Here is a 25,951-nt window from a genome sequence, read left to right as displayed (position 1 = left end):
ATTATATATTATTAATTTACATAGATTTTATTGATTATATATTATTAATTTACATAGATTTTATTGATTATATATTATTAATTTACATAGATTTTATTGATTATATATTATTGATAATATATTATTAATTTACATAGATTTTATTGATTATATATTATTAATTTACATAGATTTTATTGATTATATATTATTAATTTACATAGATTTTATTGATTATATATTATTGATTATATATTATTAATTTACATAGATTTTATTGATTATATATTATTAATTTACATAGATTTTATTGATTATATATTATTAATTTACATAGATTTTATTGATTATATATTATTAATTTACATAGATTTTATTGATTATATATTATTGATTATATATTATTAATTTACATAGATTTTATTGATTATATATTATTAATTTACATAGATTTTATTGATTATATATTATTGATTATATATTATTAATTTACATAGATTTTATTGATTATATATTATTAATTTACATAGATTTTATTGATTATATATTATTAATTTACATAGATTTTATTTATTATATATTATTGATTATATATTATTAATTTACATTGATTTTATTGATTATATATTATTGATTATATATTATCAATTTACATAGATTTTATTGATTATATATTATTAATTTACATAGATTTAATTAATTATATATTATTAATTTACATATATTTTATTGATTATATATTATTAATTTACATAGATTTTATTGAATATATATTATTAAGTTACATAGATTTTATTGATTATATATTATTAATTTACATAGATTTTATTGATTATATATTATTGATTATATATTATCAATTTACATAGATTTTATTGATTATATATTATTGATTATATATTATTAATTTACATAGATTTTATTGATTATATATTATTGATTTACATAGATTTTATTGATTATATATTATTGATTTACATAGATTTTATTGATCATATATTTTTAATTTACATAGATTTTATTGATTATATATAATTAATTTACGTAGATTTTATTGATTATATATTATTAATTTACGTAGATTTTATTGATTATATATAATTGATTTACATAGATTTTATTGATTATATATTATTAATTTACATAGATTTTATTGATTATATATTATTGATTATATATTATTAATTTACATAGATTTTATTGATTATATATTATTAATTTACATAGATTTTATTGATTATATATTATTAATTTACATAGATTTTATTAATTATATATTATTGATTATATATTATTAATTTACATAGATTTTATTGATCATATATTTTTAATGTACATAGATTTTATTGATTATATATTATTAATTTACGTAGATTTTATTGATTATATATTATTAATTTACGTAGATTTTATTGATTATATATTATTAATTTACATAGATTTTATTGATTATATATTATTAATTTACATAGATTTTATTGATTATATATTATTGATTATATATTATTAATTTACATTGATTTTATTGATTATATATTATTAATTTACATAGATTTTATTGATTATATATTATTGATTATATATTATTAATTTACATAGATTTTATTGATTATATATTATTAATTTACATAGATTTTATTGATTATATATTATTGATTATATATTATTAATTTACATAGATTTTATTGATTATATATTATTAATTTACATAGATTTTATTGATTATATTTTATTGATTATATATTATTAATTTACATAGATTTTATTGATTATATATTATTAATTTACATAGATTTTATTGATTATATATTATTGATTATATATTATTAATTTACATAGATTTTATTGATTATATATTATTAATTTACATAGATTTTATTGATTATATTTTATTGATTATATATTATTAATTTACATAGATTTTATTGATTATATATTATTAATTTACATAGATTTTATTGATTATATATTATTGATTTACATAGATTTTATTGATTATATATTATTAATTTACATAGATTGATTATATATTATTAATTTACATAGATTTTATTGATTATATATTATTAATTTACATAGATTTTATTGATTATATATTATTAATTTACATAGATTTTATTGATTATATATTATTAATTTACATAGATTTTATTGATTATATATTATTAATTTACATAGATTTTATTGATTATATATTATTAATTTACATAGATTTTATTGATTATATATTATTAATTTACATAGATTTTATTGATTATATATTATTAATTTACATAGATTTTAATGATTATATATTATTAATTTACATAGATTTTATTGATTATATATTATTAATTTACATAGATTTTATTGATTATATATTATTAATTTACATAGATTTTATTGCTTATATATTATTAATTAACATAGATTTTATTGATTATATATTATTAATTTACATAGATTTTATTGATTATATATTATTGATTATATATTATTAATTTACATAGATTTTATTGATTATATATTATTAATTTACATAGATTTTATTGATTATATATTATTAATTTACATAGATTTTATTGATTATATATTATTAATTTACATAGATTTTATTGATTATATATTATTAATTTACATAGATTTTATTGATTATATTTTATTGATTATATATTATTAATTTACATAGATTTTATTGATTATATTTTATTGATTATATATTATTAATTTACATAGATTTTATTGATTATATATTATAGATTTACATAGATTTTATTGATTATATATTATTGATTTACATAGATTTTATTGATTATATATTATTAATTTACATAGATTGATTATATATTATTAATTTACATAGATTTTATTGATTATATATTATTAATTTACATAGATTTTATTGATTATATATTATTAATTTACATAGATTTTATTGATTATATATTATTAATTTACATAGATTTTATTGATTATATATTATTAATTTACATAGATTTTATTGATTATATATTATCAATTTACATAGATTTTATTGATTATATATTATTAATTTACATAGATTTTAATGATTATATATTATTAATTTACATAGATTTTATTGATTATATATTATTAATTTACATAGATTTTATTGCTTATATATTATTAATTTACATAGATTTTATTGATTATATATTATTAATTTACATAGATTTTATTGATTATATATTATTGATTATATATTATTAATTTACATAGATTTTATTGATTATATATTATTAATTTACATAGATTTTATTGATTATATATTATTGATTATATATTATTGATTATATATTATAGATTTACATAGATTTTATTGATTATATATTATTAATTTACATAGATTTTATTGATTATATATTATTGATTATATAAATTTGATTATATATTATAGATTTACATAGATTTTATTGATTATATATTATTGATTTACATAGATTTTATTGATTATATATTATTAATTTACATAGATTGATTATATATTATTAATTTACATAGATTTTATTGATTATATATTATTAATTTACATAGATTTTATTGATTATATATTATTAATTTACATAGATTTTATTGATTATATATTATTAATTTACATAGATTTTATTGCTTATATATTATTAATTTACATAGATTTTATTGATTATATATTATTAATTTACATAGATTTTATTGATTATATATTATTGATTATATATTATTAATTTACATAGATTTTATTGATTATATATTATTAATTTACATAGATTTTATTGATTATATATTATTAATTTACATAGATTTTATTGATTATATATTATTAATTTACATAGATTTTATTGATTATATATTATTAATTTACATAGATTTTATTGATTATATATTATTAATTTACATAGATTTTATTGATTATATTTTATTGATTATATATTATTAATTTACATAGATTTTATTGATTATATTTTATTGATTATATATTATTAATTTACATAGATTTTATTGATTATATATTATAGATTTACATAGATTTTATTGATTATATATTATTAATTTACATAGATTGATTATATATTATTAATTTACATAGATTTTATTGATTATATATTATTAATTTACATAGATTTTATTGATTATATATGTGCTTGCATGTTTATGCTGCACTTCCTTTAGAAAAATATCATCGTTTTTCCTTCCACTTTTCAAATAATGGAAAAACAGTGCACAATTGAACGACTATTTAAAATATGCTTTCATTGTATTTGATCTGGTTCGATAATTTTGCAGTTGTATAAAAAAATTAAAGTGCAGCAGGAACATGTATACATATATATAGTCAATAATATTTATATAAATAAACATTATACAGAGTGATTTTTTTTTTAGAGGCAGCGAATTTTAAATTGACAACTCTATTTTCTTTAACTGTAGACTTATCAACTGTCTGTTATTTTGGGATCGGCTTGGTTTGGCAATTCATCATAAAGAGGCTGATGCTGAGCAGTGTTTGCAAATTGCAAATGACATGACCAATTCATTGAGAGAAACATTTGAGAGACAAATAATTTCATGAAATGGACCTGTCAACTGGCCACTTTGTTCATGCAATTTAACCCCATTAGATTATTTTCATTGGGGGATATGTAAAGTCCTATGCCTACGTTGAAAAACCAGATACACTGGATCACTTGGAAGACAGCATTTAACATGTTAATATGTATGTTTATATATGAAGTGTTTTTAGACATGTCATTGCTGAAATACAGCCTAATTTAATGCAGAGAACTTCAAGATTTTGCCATATACATGTGAGCTGCAGGGGGCCCAGATGGCTGAAATGTTATTTAAATTATAAATGCTGAAAATTAATCTTTGGAATAAACCAGATATTTGTATGATAAAAATAACTTTCTGTGATTTATTTTCATTTAAAGTTTGTCGCCTCTAAAAAAAAAAAAAAATAAAAAAAAATAAAAAAATAATAATATATAAATAGATATTTAATTTTTCAGCAATGCTATCAATATCAAGTTACAAAATTTCCAAAAAGATAACCATCTCTAATATAGATAAAGATTGCTCAACAAAAGATGCTTAAAAGAATGATTTCTGCATAATGAATACATACGAAATGTCGGACATATTAACAATTTTTTGTTTTCTCTTTTTCATTATGTTGGATTATTAATTTTTTTAACTATCATCATAAATTATATATATATATATATATATATTTTATAGAGAGAATTAGACCTGGAGTCTAAAGAGCAAAGTTTATTTTAATGTATTTATACTTTAAAAGAACAGTGCTCATAGTAATGTAGATATATAATAAGCTCAATAGGTATATTTATCCTAGAGCTATATTAATGTTGAGTATAAAGATTGATAATTGTAAATTATGGATCAGTTTAAAAAGATAAAACAAACAAAATCAAATTGAGTGTACGATCGTTTCGGAAACATTATTCATTTTTATTAAAATTAATAAGCATTGAAATTAATAGATAAATATTTTTTTTTTTCGAACATGATCTCCTCATAAGCATAAAAAGAGGGGGGGGGAGTTTAAAACACCAAAATAAACTAGCATTTTTGTAGTAAAAAGGCGAATGGTCCTTATTGATTTTCATTAAAAAATTTGTTTTAAAGTACATCAGTGCGTATGTGGGCATGTTGAATTTTGGCGACAAATTTTCTAATGAAAATCAATAAGGACTATCGTTTCCGAAACGATCATACACTCAATTTGATTTTGCTGTTTTTCTTTCTGAAACCGATTCATAATTTACAATTATCAATCTTTATACTCAATATTATATATATAGTCATCCACATACAGTACTGTTTCGCTGCATCACAGCTCATCAGTGAGGCTAGACAGGCAACCACCTCAAAATATAAAATGATGTTGCATCCCTGTACCTGTTCTACAAGTACTTTAATGGAATGTGCCCGGATGAACTCATAGCACTTGTGTCCCCTTGACATACATACTCTCAACTAATCCGTCAAGCAGGAAGATCCCACGCCTTCACTGTTGAAATCCATAGATGCTGGAAAGACTTCTAATTTAATAATTTCTTCCATTGGACTGTTAGACTTTGGAATTCTCTCTCTGCTTCTCTGACTTTATTAACCTGCGGAAGTTTAAATGTAAGGTGAACAGACATCTCACTGCGTAACTCTCCAGTCTCCTAAATATACTCTGAAATAGTAAATCCTTACATCCAAGTGGCAATATGCCTTGCTTGAGGTAATATATATATAATTTCAGGTTAATATTGTCTAAAGGTAAAATAACCAATGAAATTTTAATGAGTTTAATACAAGAGTGCTCAATACTGAAGCAGAGCAAAGCATACTTTTTACTTGTTTTACATTAGCAGTAATATGTCATTACATGTAATATATGGACTAAGGTTTTGTATAAACAACATAAGGTCTCTAGTTACTGGTAACTGGCTGACTGAAACATGCCCATGAATGTGTAGCGACATATTAATGCTTATGTAAAACAAGTAAAAAGTGTGTGTGTGTGTGTGTGTGTGTGTGTGTGGATACAAAATTCGAACACAGTTGGCTACTGACTGTGTTTTAATTTTGTGTCCAGATGCAAAGAGGTCTTAAAACTTTATTAATACATTTATCACGATTGGATGAGCCATGAAACTGCAGTAAAATTTCAAGCGACTTCACTTTTTAAATTTATAACTGCTATATACAGTACTTTCTTAAATCAGCAAAAAAAAAAAAAAAAAAAAAAAAAAAAAAAAATTATTTAAATGTTTAGTTAAAAAAACTTTTACATCAACAAGCTGTTAAATAATAAGTTAAAAGATGTTATGAATATCGTAATATACTTCAGAGTATCATTAGAGTGCTCAATCAAGATATATTGTACGGATATATTTGGAGTGCTATACATAGGAGGAAGGGGTAGAATTCAGACATACAGAGGAAAGAAAGAGAAAAGAAGAAAAAAAAGATGGAGATTATTCTCCAAGTCTTACTTGTCTGTATTTTTTTTTAACATCTGACATTGGTAAATCAGGATCAATTTGTAATACCTAGAAATAAAAATAAAAAGTTTGAGAAAAAAAAAAAAATTTTTTTTTAATTAACAAAATCATTAAATGAAACGTGAAATGATGAGAGCCAAAAGAAAAGTGAAAAAAATAAAAAAACATTGACATAAATATTTTATAAGAACATTTTAGTCTTCATTAATATCTAAATCCAATGGATTTTCTGTTTTTTTTTTTTAACATAGACATCACCGCATTATCAAGGCCAAGAGGCCACTCAAGGATAAGGGTTAAAGAGTGTACAGTAGAAATTGGACAATATAGTAATCATTAGTAATGAAAATTTGGTAAATTTGATAACTTATATGGAACGGCTCATCAAGAACTTATTTACGTTAGACTTGAAGACAACCATATTGTAGTCAGCCGGAAAGCAGGAAAACGGAAGACAATTCCACAGGCGTGCAGTTCTAAGAAAGAAGCTTTGTTCATGGAATCTACGTTTAGGTTTAGGCACAGATAAAGAGTGGGGGGAATTATTGATAGTGTTTTCAGCTAGACGAGTGTTTCTTGTGAAAGTTTGGCGAGGGGGGGGGACCATAGATTGAAGCTCAGTCGAACACTTTCCATGAAAATAACGATACATCAGAGACAAACTCGCAACATCTCTTCTGTGAGATAGAGGTTGCAAGGAAGAGAAAAGGACATCTCCTACGAGGCTACGAAGTCTATTTTGAAGTCTATCAAGGCAGGACAAGTCCTTTCTAGCAGCTCCTGCCCAGATGTGGCAACAGTACTCCATCCTTGGACGTACCTGGCTCTTATATAGATAGAGAATAGCATCAGCAGTGAGATATCTACTTATTTACAGCTCCACTATGTTACGTTCCAGTTAGTTACTCCAGCAATTTCTTTAGTGCTGCCTAATGAAGAGGAATCTTTTTGGGCAATATCTTATATCGGATCTGTTTCTATCATGACGATTATAATTCATTTTGTTTAATTTTTGGACAAAAACCAAATTTTTGTTAATAAATATTTATATTTAATAAATGGTCACTTGAGACTTTTTATATATATACTAGTGGGGGTACCCGGCGTTGCCCGGGTGTTTGGAGGTGTGTGTGGTTTTAGGTAAATCAAAACACCCGGGTGTTTGTGTCAGGGAGAGGGTTAAAATAAAAGTAAAAAAAAAAAGTTTTGGTAGGAAAGTATGAAGGATTGAACCCGAACCTTTGAGTCAAAGTTGAAAATTAAAGTGTGAAAAAAACAAAACAAAAAAAAACATGCAACGTTAACCACTGGACCACCACGAAATAGTAATGGAAACATGTTTGAATTTATTTAAGTATTAAAACTTGGCAGGTGCCCGTACTTAATGAGGTCAACTTTGATTGCGGGGCCATATTTTATTTACTCCGGGGCAGGATTTTTTATTTTGTTTCCCCAAGATGTTGTGGGGAAAACCAGCTCCCCATAAAAAGGGGGATTGTCCAAATTGAATAGCAATTGTCTGATATAAGGAGAAACTCCACATTGATCAAAGCTGATTGCTTTCGGACGTTTCCGGAAAAATGCCGGCAGAATTAGTTTCGCTTTTATTATACGAAAAAGCTTAATGCACATGCGGCGATTGAAAAATGTTGAATATTTATCTTTTCAAAGTCGAACAATTTTCGTCTTGTCAACTTATCTATAAATATAAAAACAAAAATGTGTGTATGTATGTATGTATGGTTACTTTTTGTGTATGTCTGTAAAAGTTTTTTTTTGCTGGACTTCTCGGTCGGCTCATTCCTGAAAACTTTTTATATGCTGTCTAAATGATAATATCTAAGAGTTACGAATGGGGTCGCATGTGTATTTAATTTGCCCGACTTTCACACGCTATTTTTTCCAGATCTTTAGATCGTCGCGTTATCTTTCTCTTTTCAGTATAAAAAAGCGAAACTGGATTCGAATCGGCAGTTCCCGGTGGTCTCCAGAAAGCGATGTAAACGTTTGGTCAATGTTGGCTTTTTAGTGTCATACCAAACAATTGCTTTCGTCTGGACACTCCCCTGCAGAAGTTGAACAAATTAAGCTACAAAACTTTGCCTCATCTGTCATACTCTCCAGACTTCTCACCTTCTGACTACCACATTTTCAAGCAACTCGACAACTTTCTGTGTGGTTGGTTGGTTGGTTGTTTTTGTTTTACGGCATATCAACCCTTTTCAGGTTATTTAATGCCGAATCCAAAGATTTTGAAGAAAAATTTTTTTAATAGAATATATTTGTTGTTTTCAAGTCGGTTTCTATTTAACTCATAGTTGGGACCCTAACAGGTACTACCACTCTGGGTCAGAGTGGACCTGGGAGCAATGGCAATTAAAGGGTGGCTCCACACTCCTCAAAGCCTGCAAGCTGGGGCCTCACCACTGGATATAGTTGAAGGTTATATTCAGGACCATTCTGTGTGAGAAACACTTCAAAAACCTATGTGATATCAAAAACACCTTCAGCAACTTCATTGCCACCAGAACACAAGATTTTTATGTTACTGGCATAAATGTACTTGTTCTGTGTTAGCAAAATTGTTGCTTCTGACGGTGCTTATTTCAATTAATAAATTTTTGTTTGAGCCAAGATTTGTTCATCTGAATTTAAAAGTTAACTGCAAGAACTTTTTTGTCAACTTGATAAATAAAATAGTAGATGTATGCCTGTCTGTGTGAAAATATTTAACTGATAAACTCTTAAAGTACTGGTCACATAACGCTGAAATTAACACGAAATAGTAATCATACACCAAGAATGGTTTATAACAGGTAAAATCTTTGTTTGGATCAATGAATAATGTGTACAGAAATTTTTGCAAGTTTAAACTGTTCATTTCAACTGGCCGTCATTTCTCTTACTTTGGTGCATGCACAAATTCATTCATAGTTTGAAGTGATTTAATTTTAAATCTTTTTTTATCTATCTGTTATCTAATGTTAACAGATAAACCATACACCCATAAAAGGCCGTAACACAAATCAACCGAAAACTGATAGATATTGATGAGGGGAGTCCCAAAAGTCGTATTTTTTATTCCACCCGAATGGATCAGAGAGGATCGCAAATTGCATAGTTATGATGACGGAACTTATGCATTAATGACCTAAATTTGTCATCTCTCTGTTACAGATATTGATGGTGTGAAACTAAGAAAATGACCTCTGTCATGAACATACGTCAGAAGCATAGATGTATCATTGACTCCCCCACTCCATGCAGAAAAAATTTGAACCGATTAACATTCATTGGCACCTGTTGAATGTTTATGAAGCTGATGCAGTTGATGTCAGCACATTTAGGAGATGGGTTCGTCGATTTCCGAGTGGTGACAGATGTGAGTGACAAAGCAAGCTTCAGATGCCCAGGTCTTGAGCACAAAACAAAAGGTCACTTGTTTTAATGGTACCACTCCTGTCTTCGTAGCTCTTCAACTTTTTGAGCTAAGAAAAATAGGAGGCTCTACCTTTGGAACTATCCTGGTTATCAATATTTGGTTTGATGGATCTGGTGTTGCCGAATACAGAATCTAATCAGTTTGGTAAAAGTGTAGAAGCTTCTAGTTCTGAATATCTTTGAATATTTATTCAAAACGTTTTCAGTTTATCATATAAATTTATTTTGAACTTGTAATAGTGATTATTCTAATTAGGTTGAGCTGACATTTTCCAAAGCAAAGTACAGAGCTCTAAAGTTCACCCCCCCCCCAACATTGGTAGTGTCAGAGCTATGCCATCGGAAATTTTGGTTCTTGGTGGCGGCTACCTAAGGTGGATTGGTTTGGCACTTTGTTTAGCACTGTAACCTAACTAAAAAGAACTTATGAAAATCTAGCAAGTGTCTGTTCCAGCAATCGATGACAATCTGTTCCGGTGTCTGATTTGGTCGTTGTGTTTTATGGCATATCAACCTTTTTCAGGTTGTTTAATGCTGAATCTAATCAATTTGGTAGAAGTTATAAAAACTTCTTTATATTTTCAAATATTTATTCATAGCATTTAGTTTGGGTGTTCTGTAGAGGAAAATTGTTTCTGGCTTTACAAAACAGAATAAAATTGTGCAATAGGAAAGGAAAACACCCCCAAAACATCAATGTTTTGTGCATTTTAAATTAGGAAGCTGATATGTTCAAACAGCCTTACATGGTAACACCAGGTTGTATGTCTGAAAAATCTGCGGCAAATAGGATGTTAGTTAGGGTAGGACTTTGCATCCTTCCATTAATAAAACGCCAAAGAACTTTCTCCATGAACAATCATGTAAATTTATGCCGATATGATATTATCACACTGACACACACGTGGTTCTCGTTAGATCACCAAAGTTAAGCAATATTAAGTCTAGTCATACCAGATGGGTAACTATTTTGAAATACCAGGCTCTGTATGTAGAAAGATGACAACAGCTCCCTGCAACAACTGCAATAGCCTAACGTCCTCTACTTTAATTGGAATGCAACTAAAGACCGTTTGTGAATGTGATATTCACATGTGCTTCCTCCTTAAGAGGAAGTAGGTTTAATTAATCCCACCTGGGGTAAATGCCTCTGGCATAGCAGATATGGCACAATCATACTGGTTCTCGCCAGATCACCCAAGTTAAGCAATGTTAAGCCTGGCCAGTACCAGAAGGGTGACCATTTGGGAAGGCTAGGCACTGTATGTACCTTCTGGGAAGGTTGGTTGTGGGGCCAGCATCCTCACCCTGAAGAAAGAAAGAACTCGCTACAAAAGCCACTACAAAGTTGTGAATGGCCTATACCCCTCCAGGGGCTCAAGACTATGAATGGATTGATGGATAGCAGATAGTTTCATGTCAAATTTTAAACTGATTGTGTTTAACCGATAAAGGAGGCCCTGAAAAGGATTACCATGCCTGGGAGTAATGAAAACTAAGGGTTGATCCTATGCAGCTCCCAAATTGGAACTTCATCATCGGGATGCCGTTTCATATCATACCTGGGACAAATATCAATGCTGATAACAAAAACAATAATCCGAAGCAAAACAATGTAAATGAGAAAAATGTATAATTAAAAAAAAAAAAAAAAAAAAATGGATTGCGTTCTGCATCAAAGTTCAAACAGTGCATCAAAAAATGCATCAAAGTTTATCCAAATTGGTTTGAATTTAATGTATTTTGCAACATAAAAAATTTCTGCTCAGTGCTAATAAGTATTTATTGACCGCTTCTCTAGGAACTTAGACACAAGGTTGGGTATGAGTTTGATGAAAATGTTTCTGTAGAACAAACTGGATCCAAACCTGGCGCACTCAGGTTTTTAGTCGGTGATTTTAACCATTTATTTTATCGCACAACTATGGCCACCATTTTTAACATAAAAAATTATATTGTTTAACGTTCGAAAAACTATGTATTTACGGAAAATTTAATTGCAATATTCGCTTTCAGCATACTCAAAAACCCACTGAAGTCGACATTTCAAAAGAAAATGTTCAGGTGGAAACCAAGTAAAAAAATTACCGTTTAAAATTATAAAAAGTTTGATACTTATGTATTTTTGTTACTGTGCTGAAATAATAACCCCCTCATTGAAGCCAGCATTTGATTCTTTGATAGGTGACCTTAGAACAGACAACTTTGATGATATGGTCACAATGAAAGAATAGACGAGGCGTCTTGAGGTCAGTAGATGTAAAGCAGTTAAGGTAGCAGGTTCAGTTCATAAGGGAAGGTCAATGAAAACATGGATGAAAATGATAAAAGGTGTGATGATCCAATTGTCAAGTGTGATTTCTGTCTCTAGTTGGAAATTAAGAACGGAATGGTTTATGGAGTTCAAAGTGGAGTTTAAAGCGAACTACTATTCATTGCAATGCAAACCATATCATGGTGGTTAGGTCGTAATGAATTGTTGATTGATCATTGTTAATCACACTATGATAGATTTTGCAGAAATCAGACAAGGCATGAAGCCACTTGATGTAAGAGCTAAAAATTAAAATAAAAAAAAATCACTTAAAGGTAAAAAAAAAAACTAGCTAATGATAAGCGTTAAATGGATAGATTCCGACTCAGACAAGAACAGTTCCTCACCCTTTGTCAGAAACAATGCTCATGTAACGTGAGGACTAAAAGATAAAATAAAGGAAGCAAGAGTTATGAGTCTAACGAAAGTAAACCCAAGGTCGACTTTCTATGTTTCTCCTCTGCGACTATGTTTTGTAATCATTTCAGTAGATGTAATCTTAACTGCAGTATTATGCACTTAAAATAGTTTCTTAATCCCATCAATTTTTCTCTTTCTTATGGAGGTTGAAATGGGAGGAAGGAATGCTTGCTGCCTATACACAATAGCAGCTCCACAGGCTTTCAATAGAATTTCTGTATTGCTTTTAGCCCAAAGTGCATATCTATTTTTAAACAGACCACCATTGGTAATATCTTATTATTCTCGGTAGCAGCACTGATTTGAGGTAAGAGGTTAATGGCAATATCAACCACTATTACAGAGTGATCAGTGTTCTTGAGTTGGCTATGAGTATCTGTCACACAAGCCCTGAGCAGTATTGTCAAGAATAGGTTGAGAAGTGAGACTTGCTGGTCCTCATGATCTGGAAGGCAGGTCAGGAAAGCGACAGTTTATGAAAGGGATTTCAAGAAGCTACATATGCTGTTATCAGCCATGTCTGTGCAGCTTGATAAACCAAGCAAATTTTTGTGTGGACTTTAACGTTCCCAAATATATAGATAGGGTGTTTGGATCCAAGCAACGTGCTGCATCTACACTATTGGAGATGTAGTCAAGTAGAGTATAGTGTTGGGTAGAAAGAGAACAATAGAGAAAATAAAGGTAACTAACACTGTGTGGTAAGGCTAATATAAAGCATATGTAAGACTGATCTTAAGATTTTAGACTACATTCTCTAGAGTCTGTGCATATGTTTGTCATAATGTTTAATGTGATCTGAATAATACAGATAATAAATAACTGTTAATTTGGTAAAAATTCACCATCATTTACTTTGTGAAATAAAAATAAAAAGAAAAAGTCACCCAGGCAAAGCCAGGTGGATACATTTAGTTTTATATAAAGTTTAACATTATGAGCACAAGACAATTTAATGCGGGTCATTTTTGCCATCAGTTATTATCAGTCATCTACCAACAGTTGGATGCAGACTCATAAGAATCCTAGGCGTCGGAGTCGCAACTTTAGAAATCCTAGGCGTCAGAGTCGCAACTTTAGAAATCTTAGGCGTCAGAGTCGCAACTTTAGAAATCTTAGGCGTCAGAGTCGCAACTTTAGAAATCTTAGGCGTCGGAGTCGCAACTTTAGAAATCCTAGGCGTCGGAGTCGCAACTTTAGAAATCCTAGGCGTCGGAGTCGCAACTTTAGAAATCCTAGGCGCCGGAGTCGCAACTTTAGAAATCCTAGGCGCCGGAGTCGCAACTTTAGAAATCCTAGGCGCCGGAGTCGCAACTTTAGAAATCCTAGGCGCCGGAGTCGCAACTTTAGAAATCCTAGGCGTCGGAGTCGCAACTTTAGAAATCCTAGGCGTCGGAGTCGCAACTTTAGAAATCCTAGGCGTCGGAGTCGCAACTTTAGAAATCCTAGGCGCCGGAGTCGCAACTTTAGAAATCCTAGGCGTCGGAGTCGCAACTTTAGAAATCCTAGGCACCGGAGTCGCAACTTTAGAAATCTTAGGCATCAAAAAAACTGGAATTTTTGGAACTAAGGAATTGAATGTAGATTTTACTCCACAAACCTAGTAAAAAGTTCTTCCAGGCAAAGGTAGATGGATACATCTCTTCTATATAAAGTTTAACATTACGAGCACAAAAACAACTTGATAGTAGATCCAATTCAATGTGTCATTCTTGTCACCTGTTATGATCAAGAAATTATGAGCAAATACATATAGTTAATCAGAGGAAATTAACCAATCATTGATTAGCTTAATTGCTTATTCCAAAATACCAAAGCTGATCTGAATGTGTTTCACAATAAACCAACTGTGAGCAAGTTAATAAGATGAAGCCACTTGACAAAAGAAACTTATATGGTTGGTTGGTTGTTTTACGGCATATCAACCTTTTTCAGGTTATTTAATGCCGAATCTAGTTATTTTGAGGAACGATTTTTAATGGAGTATATATATATTTTTTTTAAGTCAGATTCTATTTAACCCATAGTTGGGACCCTAACAGGTACTACCACTCCGGGTCAAAGTGGACCTGGGAGCAATGGCAATTAAAGGGTGGCTCCACACTCCCCAAGGCCCGCAAGGTGGGGCCTCCTCATCGGATATAGTTTTAGGTCATATCCAGGACCGACTTATATGGTAGAGATTTTAATAAAGATTTTTTTTTCAAGAATGTCTTAATATAAAATATTGTTTTCTTGCATGTTTCTTGGTTGCAAATATAGTTAATCTCTGACGTAAATTCTCAAAGTGTCAAGGTTGGTTTTGCCAAAAAAATTCCATGTGTAACTTGACTATCTCTTTGACATTTCTGAATTTTTTAGATAAGGAGGAGTTATTTGTATTATTATTCATCGGACTACTGTTCTCATCTTGAGTGTGATTTTCACAACGTTTCAGTCGTTGTAACCTCCGATCTTCTTCAGGTGTATCTTGTCAAACTCAGGAATGTTTTCGTCAAACTCAGGAATTTGGATGGAATTTCGAGCAGAAAGTGATATTCTCCTGAAGATTGAAGGTTCAATCATCAGTGTGGGTGACCAAAAGAAAAAATACATTTGTGAATTACTTAGGACTTCTATCCAATTATGGCTAATGGAACAAGAGCACATTACCTCCGTGAAGTAAATAAAGGGTTCCACTCGAAATTCTGTCCAAATTTTCGAGTTTGACAGAAACATTCCAGAGTTCAACAAGATACACCTGAAGAAGGTCGGAGGTTACATCGACCGAAACATTGTGTAAATCACACTCAAGTTGAGAACAGTGGTCCGATGAATAATAATACAAATTGATCATTTCTGTTAAACAAACTTCCAGGTGTCCTTGCTGTGACACTTGTTTCATTAAATTAGGAATGGCATGAAAGTAAATGCTCATACTATAATTGATCACCTGCTCGTCAGAAGCCACTCAGCATCCGTCCCACTCTAGGAACCAGGGGAAAGAGAGGGTTAATGGGAACCTTTGCGTCTGCAAGCAACTTGCAACAAGCTATCACAAACCCAAAATGCAAATATACTCCGACCGAAAATTAGCAATTCTTTTGCTGGTTGGTTCTTCTCGTATGTTTGTCAACATTCAATGGCATGGTGAACTGTAGTAGACAACATTTCTACCACACTTCTAGATAGGGTCTGCCTGAGTATTCCGCACACAGCCTCATGAGTACAGCTTTCTAAGATGATGTGGAAACCATATCTGGACCATGGGCATATTTTTACGCTTCTGAGTTTTTGAGATGATGATTCGTTATTCGTATTATTTGGATTCATCATGTTCTCATCTTGAGTGTCATTTTTATAACGTTTTGGTTGATGTAACCTCCGACCTTCTTCAGGCATATCTTGTCAAACTCAGGAATTTGGACAGAATTCAAGCGGAACTCTTTATTTACTTCATGGGGGTAGCATGCTTTGGTTTCGTCAGCCAAGGTAATTCACAATTGTATTTGCCCACACTGAGAATTGAACCTTCAACCTTCAGGAGAATATCACTTTTATGATTGATTTTTTCAAGTATTGCGTCACGGATCTTTGCGAAAATTGTGAAAATGACACAAGATGAGAACAATACTTTAATGAATCCAAATAATTCTTGGGCATATTGTTTCGTCACTAGCACTGCAATTAAACTGCCGCACCTGAGCAACAGCTGTGTGCAGTATTATGAAGCAATGCAAATCTTGCTAACCTCCTTAAGAAGGTGGCAAGTAAAAGCAATAAGAGAGTTCGCGCGTGTGTGTGTGTGTGTGTGTGTGTGTGTGTGTGTGTGTAATTTTTTTTGTTAATACAAGCGTTTCATTTACTGGTAATCAAGAAAAATAAGGGTCAACAAATCAATGCTTTTCACAAAAAACTATTGTGCTGCACAAGTAGATGGAAACTGCTGTATAAAGTGTATGGATGGTATCACAATTTTTGGCTGCTGATTTTATGCATATATACTTTGTCTTTTTTTCATAAAAACATATATGATCATGTTTTCATATTTTTTTTTTTTTTTTTTTACAGATTAATTTTGAACTTCCATATTTATGGAAAAGACATAGAATATGGGAAAAAGACGCAGCTGATAACAGCAACTATAGCTCGTTGAACTACCTTTCACGAACCGTCACTTTCCTGACCCGTCTCCCAGATCATGAGGACCAGCAAGCCTTACTTCTCAACCTATTCTTGACAACACTGCTTTTCTTCTCAGTGTCAGCAGATTGTCTCTGCGTTAGCAGGAGGATGGTAAAATAGATCAGAAAGGAGTTGAAAGTTCACAATCTGACTACAAGGAAACATCAGAGAGTAAAAGGAGGTCAATGATCTGACGTCAGAGTTTGTTGCTGGAATTTAGGAAATCATTGACGATGGACCCAGCCATTTCATTGCAGGAAAGAAAGTCATAGATTAAAAGCTCATTAGGCTGGCGACACATTGGAAAATATGCTACATTTCATACAAGATGAGGAAAGGAAAATTTATGCCAAAGGCGACTGAAGCATGCAAAGAAGATGATTGACGAATTGAAACATTCACTAGAGTCAGACATGTTGTGAATATTCGAAAAGAGAAAACTTCTGCGAAGACAAAACAATTATTAGAACAACAGGTGGCTTGCTGCCTCATCCAACGACATGCCAAGAGTTATGCTGACCAAGTTTCTAGTGATAACAATGGTCTTCGATGTTATCAGCAATAAAGGTTACGTCATCTCACTTGGGTCTCCGGTTGAACATCAATTTCTACAGTAATGTTCTGTGCAAGGTAGTAAAACCCTGGATCAACCAGGTTGCTGCAGGTAGGCTGTATTTGTAGCAGCTAGATTTAGCAACTTGCTATACTAGCCGAAAGTCCAAAGCTTGGCTGTTAGAAAACTTTATTGACCATACGTCACCCGACTTTCAAACTCGCCTGATTGCAATTTCCTGTGACTTTTTTGTGTGAGATGCTATATGTGTATGCGTGTGTATACACTTTGCATGAAAAAGTCATTATCAAAATATATTTTGAAAAAAATACAAGGGAAAAATAAAATGAAATAATGTATCAAAATTTTTTGAGATGAGGAATGATAATTTGTATTATGAAGACTACTGTTCTCATTTTGGCTGCATTATATCCCAAACGATGATAGTCCTGAGTTAAGGTAGCACAAGATGACTAACCAATTACGATTTTGTCATCAAAAGTTGATCAACTGCAAACCCGAGTGCTTAGACAAGTCCTCCTTGATCCTTATTGTCTAGATCCTCAACTGTACACACATGTATACTGATCATGATCATCGTTACAACATTCACCCTGGATTAGTTAGGCTGACTCTTTCCAACAAGTTCACCATGTTCCAAACAGTGGCTGACTAGGCACAACAATTCAAATTTGCTTCAGTTATGAGTGCAAGCCATTCACATTTTCAGTGACTGACCTTGTAAAGATGAGGACCCAGAATCAATTTAGCATCTTGCTTCACTCTCCTGAGTATTCTTCAATTGACCACTGGCACTGGAAACAAGCTGGTAACTATGGTTACATAATCTCAAAGTATCATGTCACATCTGTTGGCATCAGACACTATGCACACATCACTTATGCTATATATTAAGCAAGTAAACGTACACAAGTAGATAAGATAGTTAGTTGAGTAAACGGGAAATAGCAATTCAATCAGGTTAACTTACTGAACTTGAGGAGGTTAGAATGACAACCCATGTACAGCAGTCCTAAACAAAGTTGCACAAGACGGCTAACAAATTGTGATTCCACTGTGGGTTCAAGAGATCGGCCATGTCCTTCTTTATTACTGTTGTCCAGGTCCTCAACCCTCCACTGATATGCTGGCGCCATCCAAACAAAGAGATAGGGGGATTACATCACAAAGCAATCCCTTTATCTCTCTGCATGACCAGCGGATCAAACATGCCCCAACTGCTGTTGTCTGCCAACACCTTAATCTAAAGTCTTTTCAGTCTGTCCTGTTGCAGTGACATCTTTCATGGTTTACGTAGAATATATATAATTACTTCAAGCCTACTGCACAGGCTGGCCACATCTCAACATTGTTTGAACAAAGACTGTTGGCAATTGATTGATTGACTGTTGGAATTCGAACAGAAATCAGTTAATGTTTCAAACGACAGAACAGGGAGTGTTAAACAGGCCCCCACCCCCCACCTCATTAAAAGGCTAAAAAAAAAAAACAATCACAAGTTAATCTTTCGTCTGTTGCTAATCATCCTAATGTTTTAGAAGCTGGAGCTTTTTGATCGATATTTTATAAGTCTCATATCAGATGACAAAAATTATCACTGCTTACACTTGAATGGATTCAATTATGGTCCCCCCCCTCGCCTAACTTTCACAAGAAACACTCGTCTAGCTGAAAACACTATCAATAATTCCCCCCCACTCTTTATCTGTGCCTAAACCTAAACGTAGATTCCATGAACAAAGCTTCTTTCTTAGAACTGCACGCCTGTGGAATTGTCTTCCGTTTTCCTGCTTTCCGGCTGACTACAATATGGTTGTCTTCAAGTCTAACGTAAATAAGTTCTTGATGAGCCGTTCCATATAAGTTATCAAATTTACCAAATTTTCATTACTAATGATTACTATATTGTCCAATTTCTACTGTACACTCTTTAACTCTTATCCTTGAGTGGCCTCTTGGCCTTGATAATGTGGTGATACCTGTGTAAAAAAAAAAAAAAATAAATAAAATATGCATCAAGTGCGCTTGAAAGCCAAATCACAACGTAATATTAGGAAAATAAACAAATATTTTACTTGTTTGAAATTTATAATATAAATATATTTCGAAGCCAAACTCCATCTTCAGTATGTTGTTTTCTTTCTTTCTTTTTTCTCTTCTTTCTTGCCATGTTGTTTACAGACTTTTCTTTCTCCAAGTTTACAACATGCACTTGATGCATATTTTGTTTTCGGGTCAAAATATGTTTAAAATGATCTGTGACATTCAAATTGTTTTGGTACTTACATCAAAAGGATTGAGATTAAAGTAGGTAGAACCGGGCCTACAAAGGCGGTCGATCTGTTGTTTTGAAGTAAGACAAGCATCTCGCTTTTCTATTTCTTTCACCTGAAAAATCAAAAGAAAATTCAGTTAAAGCAAATTGCATAAAAAAGTTTTTACAGTAAATATAAAACTGAAAAAAGATTACACTGTGCAACACACAAAAATGTACAAAACATCTGTGGCCATTTTTATATGCACAATGGCATGGAAAATCCATTTCTGGATTTCTTTCTGTTGAATTAGGTACAGTTTTGTCACTTTCAAGAATTTTACGGATAATCTTAGTGATGCGAGTGATGAACATGGCGAGATATTCCATCAGGATATTTCAGTGATGAAGAAACGTTTTAAAAGGGAAATGGAACCCTAGCAAGTTGACAGACTACTGCTGAAATATAAAAAGAGAGAGGACGACACTTAACACATGAGGACAAATGTTGTTTAGACTGACAATTCTGTTTAAAATGAATATGTATGTATTATATACGTTTAAAAGCCAAATCAGGACGCAATTTTATGTGGATAAACAATATTGTTTAAAATTAATATATTTTGAAGCAATACTTCATCTTCAGAATTTTGTACATTTTCTTTCTTTTTTTTCTTCTTCTTTCTTGCCATGGTGTTTAGTTTGATAAGAAAGTTATTAAAAGAAAGTGCGCACTGTTGTTCTTAGCGGTGTTGTTTTGAAATGTCGGAATGGCGTTGGCTACGCGTTTTTCAGTCATAGTTATAGATTCCATGTTAGAAGCGTCGATTAAAGTTTAAAATGAATACATATTATATAAATTTGAAAATTCTGTGTTTTTCATTCTTAACCAATAATAATAAAATATGATTTATAGTAGGTTATATTTAGAATCAGGATACTTTTTAACACCGAAGCAGGTTTTATATAGCATGTACTTTTTTTTTTTTTTTAAATTCTGAAATTTGTTGCACAGTGTTATTAGATATAGGAACATGAAATTTGTTGCACAGTGTTATTAGATATAGGAACATGAAATCTGTTGTACAGTGTTATTTTCAGTTTCTATTTACTCAAAACTTTTTTTTTTTTCCATTTTCTTTCTTTGAAGATTGTAATGCTGGGTATGGGACCGCCAAACCAGCTGCGAACATTGCCCTGCTTTTTATTGAAACCAACGGAGAGCTCTTTTTAGTATCCTCGTTGTTTCCTTAAGGGCAATTGTCTGGATCTCTTTTTCACTTGGTTCACCAGGAATATTAGTTAGGTAGGACTTCAGGTTCTTCTTCATAAGCCCTGTGGAACCTATAATAACTGGTATGATTGATATCTCCCTAAGATTCCAGTTTCTTTTCATATCATACATGAGACCTTGATATTTGGTCTGTTTCCTCCATTCAGCTCTGTTCAGACCTCCATCATTAGGAACACTCACTTCAACCAAGGTTGCAACTCTCTTTGACTTATTCCAGATAACTATGTCAGGTTTGACAGCCTGAATGCAATGTAAGTAAATATTCCAAACCAAAATTTATTTTCATTATATAAAAAAAAATCTTTACAAAAATATTAAAAAGCTAGGTGCTTATTTTTTGTAGATACTCAAGTGAAATACGGCAGTTTAAAATATAAGCATGCACCAAAAGTGATAGAAAATAAGTGCGTAGGATTTTAATAAAATAAATAAATAAATAAAACATATACTATTTGGAGGCCACAAACTCTGAACAACAAGCCAGTGTGTAATCTGTATTTTAAAAGAAAATTTTCACCGACACATTGACTTGACACAAGTGTGGTTCCAAGTTTGTGGATTCCAAATTAATTTTATTTTTTATTAAAATTCTACTTGACAATTTTCCATAATTTTTTTACCACTGTCCTGTCAATTAAATGAAGAGTATTTAAACCACAGTAACCACTTTCTATGAAAAACAACCTCCGTAAGCTCCATTAAAGCTTCTGTTGGCAATCGCCCATGAATGGTTAAAGCTACCTTAGACAAAAGGTATTTTCAGCACTTCATTTATGCTAATTGAACTGAGTGGGTTTAGCATTGCATTGTATCTGATATCACTCAAGCACAAAGAAAAAAAGAAACAAAAAAAGAAAGAAAGAAATGCACGTAAAAACACTACCAAGCAGTGCTGGATAAGGAGAGCTAGTAGCATTCATATAATTTACTAGGACGGTTATTAGTGTTGGCTGAGAACACTGGCAACAAAATAGAAGGGTTAAAAGTGTGTGTAATATCTTTCTTTTAAAGCTTCACTTTCTCTATTCCCCTCAAGTAGGATTTCCCATCCTCTGACCGACTGCAGACTAAGACTTTGATCCTAGTTCGAAGGTGAGGATAGCGTATTTTAGTTAGAGTTTAACACCAAAAGAATTTACCTGCATTCTGTCCAAGGCAATACTGAAAAAGAATGTTACCTTCTATTTACGTCCCGATTCCACTACGGTCTGGAGGCCATTTTCTAAGGATTCAACCATTGTCTTGGATTTGTGTACATCCGTTCTTCCCTCATGCATGTTATAGAGCATTGTATCATCAGCAAATATACTCCACTCGGACACAATATTATAGAGAAGGTCATTGATGAATATCAGGAATAATAATAAAGGTTTAAGGATCGATCCTTGACGCACTCCCGCATTAATGTTATGCTGTTGGGATGAATGTCCATCAATAAAAACCTGGATGGTTCTATTATCTAAGAAGTGTCTAATTATATTTAGTATTCATCCAGTTATACCATATGATTTCATTTTCATTAGCAGCCTTTTATGCCAGACTTTGTCAAAGGCCTTGGATATATCGAGGATTACAGACCTGGCTTCACCAGTCTTATCCAGTGCATGGTATATGCGTTCAGAGATGACTTAAAATATCTGCAATAGAACAAATTGCCTAAATCCATGCTGTTTGTCAGAAAGACGATTAGCTTTTGGAAGGAGGTGGGATTTGAGTGGAATGTCTACTTATACCACTAGGTGGTTTGCGTTTCTGAGTGGACTGTGGGCATTAAACAATCCTCAGGTACTGTGGTAAGGAATAGGTCTAGAAGTGAAACTTGCTGGTGGTCATTATCTGGGAAGCAGGTTGGGAACCTGTCAGTCTGTGTGAGGGAATGAGCCATAGAGAAGCTATAAGTAGTGTCCAGCTGCATCTGTGTAACTGGAGAAACGAAGCCAATTTTTATGGTGGACATTAAATTCACCAATTTGGGCACTACTCTCTAAGGAGAGTGCTACATCAGAAACATGATCGATCAGAGTACAGTCCTGAGGAAGAACGGTAGAGAAAATATAAGTAACTAATGCAGTAATGAAAGGCTAGTCAAAAACACATAAAGGCTTGGTCATCCAATTCCAGACTTTGCTCTCTAGTTAAGGGGAAGATGCTTTGAATACAGACTCCAAGCCCGAGCATATATCTGAGTCCTTCTGGCAGAAAGGGAGATATCCTGTCATGTTAAAGTAGTTAAAGGGGATTGAGGAATGGAAGTTTGTTTAACTTAATGATAAAATATCCGGGGAGTTTACTAAGAGATAAGACTACCCCATCTCAATTACTTTTAAGCCCATGGATATTTGTGAATGCGAGCCTCAAGGGAGGAAGCAAATTGGTTTTGTTTGGGTGGTTGTCGGTTTTAATCGTGATATTTGTTGGGATTGTCATTTCATTTCATTACGTTTTGTTTACTTAGATATAATATATATATATACTAACAAAAGTACCAGTCATTGACTGGGTTCAAAAACAGCCTACAGAAAATGGACTCTGATTTATGAAAGTATGATAGGTTATGAAAAGGAAGGCTTGTAAAGAGATAGCTTCGAATTTGGGGGTATCAAACCCAAAGCAAAATATGATGAAAGTAAAAATAAAATAGATAAACCCCATAATTTATTATACCATACCTGTTCACACTGAAACACTTATCACAATATTCTGTGGATCTATATTAAAAAACCTTGTTAAACTTTGTGACATGGAGGTCAATCGCAAACGAACACCCCATAATTTTATTATTCCATATTTCTTCAAACTGAAACATAATTATCAAAGTATACTTATGCAGATAGATATGAAAAGTCTTTATTAAAGTTTGTGCCTATTTCCATAGAATGGAAATAGGCACAAATAGGCACGAATGCAGACCCCACAGTTTTATTATACGATCCCTATTTAAGTTAAAACATACTTATCAAAGTATTATGTACATCTATATCAAAAACACTTGTAAACGTTTTTTTTTTTAATTTTTAAATTTTTTATTTCCATACTTTGCGGACCAGGCGCATACACAGACCCCACAATTTTAATGAATCATCATTATGCCAGATCAAACAGACCCATTCCTGTGTCTCGATACATCTTCTATCATTATATGTGATCAGTTTTCTATAATAGGCAACCATATAGGAGCCTATTCGTGACCAGACACACACACACACAGATGTTCAGCTTTATATATATATACATATACACACACATACATGCTTTTATTTTTATATAATACATGCAGGATATTCTTACTTGCGTCAGGTGGTGTGTTCGTGATGCTATATTTTAGGATGTCTTTCTTTTTGTCAGGCGTGTGTTCGACTTTCAAACGTGCATGATGCATGTTTGATCCATTATACCTTTGCATTGTCCCACCTTCTATAAACTTAAATTTTATATTATATAGGTATTAAACAATGCTTCCAGAAAACTAATTTACCCTATTAAAACATATTTCCTTTCTATAAATGTTAAGCTTGAATGCAGACCTTACAATATTACTGTTTACGTGGATCCCATCAACAAAGCTTCTTTCCTAGAACTGCCCGTCTGTGGAACTGTTCTGCTGGTCTGCTTTCCAGCTGACTACAATATTGTAGTCTTCAAGTCCAATGTAAATAAGTTTTTATCGAACCATCCTCGTAAATCTGATTATACCAAATTTCCACTACAAACGATTACTACCCCAATGACTATAATACATACATTAACCCTTATCTTTCAGTGGCCTCCAGGTCTTGATATGCAGAATCAATCCCCTTTGTAAAAAAAAAAAAAAAAAAAAAAAAATTCTTTTTATAAATGTAAGGCACATATGTAGACTCTACATTATTTAGTACAAGTAAATTAAATTAATAAAAAAACCTACATTCTGTCTGAGGCAATGCTGAGAAAAAGAATATATCAGTTTTTGTTTTGTTTCTTTTTTTAATTTTTTATTTTTATTCATTCAAAGCATATTGCTATGGAGATGCAAAAGGTCTAGATTTATAGGCAGCATGTTATGTGAAGAGTTATGCATCAAGGTATTTGTTCACATTACATTTAAATTTCTGCATGTTGGTAGAGTCGGGGGAAACAGGGAACAACAGAGGAATTCTGAAGGCAAGTGGAAACACACTATCAGAGTAGAAACACACTATCAGAGTAGAAAGTTTTCCAGTATCAGTGAAGACATGGGATTTTTCTGTTGATCAGAGTATTTACATTAACAGAGTACAAATGCAGCAGGTTTCTCAGAGCACATTCTGTGGAAGTATTTGTAAAACAAGCACAGGAATGCAACGTCATGGTGATGGGACAGGGGCTAGAACTTGGTAAACAGTGTGGGACCTATTAGGTTAGAAACATTTTTTTTTTTGCACCCCCTGTCCAAGAAGGAGAAACTAGTGGTTGGCATACCAGCCCAGATGTGATAACAATCTTGTGCAGTTTATGCCCTTTAGCGAGTAGACAGCAACATTTTATAAAATAGATT

General features: G+C 31.4%; 1 protein-coding gene across 1 annotated transcript in view; it reads right to left on the bottom strand.

The window, feature by feature from the left end:
• The window catches only part of LOC145241419 (dnaJ homolog subfamily C member 8-like), a 183,146-nt gene that overhangs the window by 91,354 nt on the left and 65,841 nt on the right, over positions 1-25,951 (bottom strand). Inside the window, exons 2-3 of the mRNA XM_080104358.1 lie at positions 20,177-20,278; positions 6,969-7,025 (exon numbers count right to left, since the gene is read on the bottom strand). Of these exons, the coding sequence (XP_079960484.1) occupies positions 6,969-7,025; positions 20,177-20,278 (159 nt within the window). The remainder of the gene's footprint in view (positions 1-6,968; positions 7,026-20,176; positions 20,279-25,951) is intronic.

Source organism: Euprymna scolopes, chromosome 20, assembly GCF_053919585.1.
Source record: "Euprymna scolopes isolate OS-2025 chromosome 20, ASM5391958v1, whole genome shotgun sequence".
Taxonomy (NCBI): Eukaryota; Metazoa; Mollusca; class Cephalopoda; order Sepiida; family Sepiolidae; genus Euprymna; species Euprymna scolopes.
The sequence above is the reverse complement of the archived record's forward strand: the minus strand, read 5'-3'. Positions and strand labels throughout refer to the sequence as shown.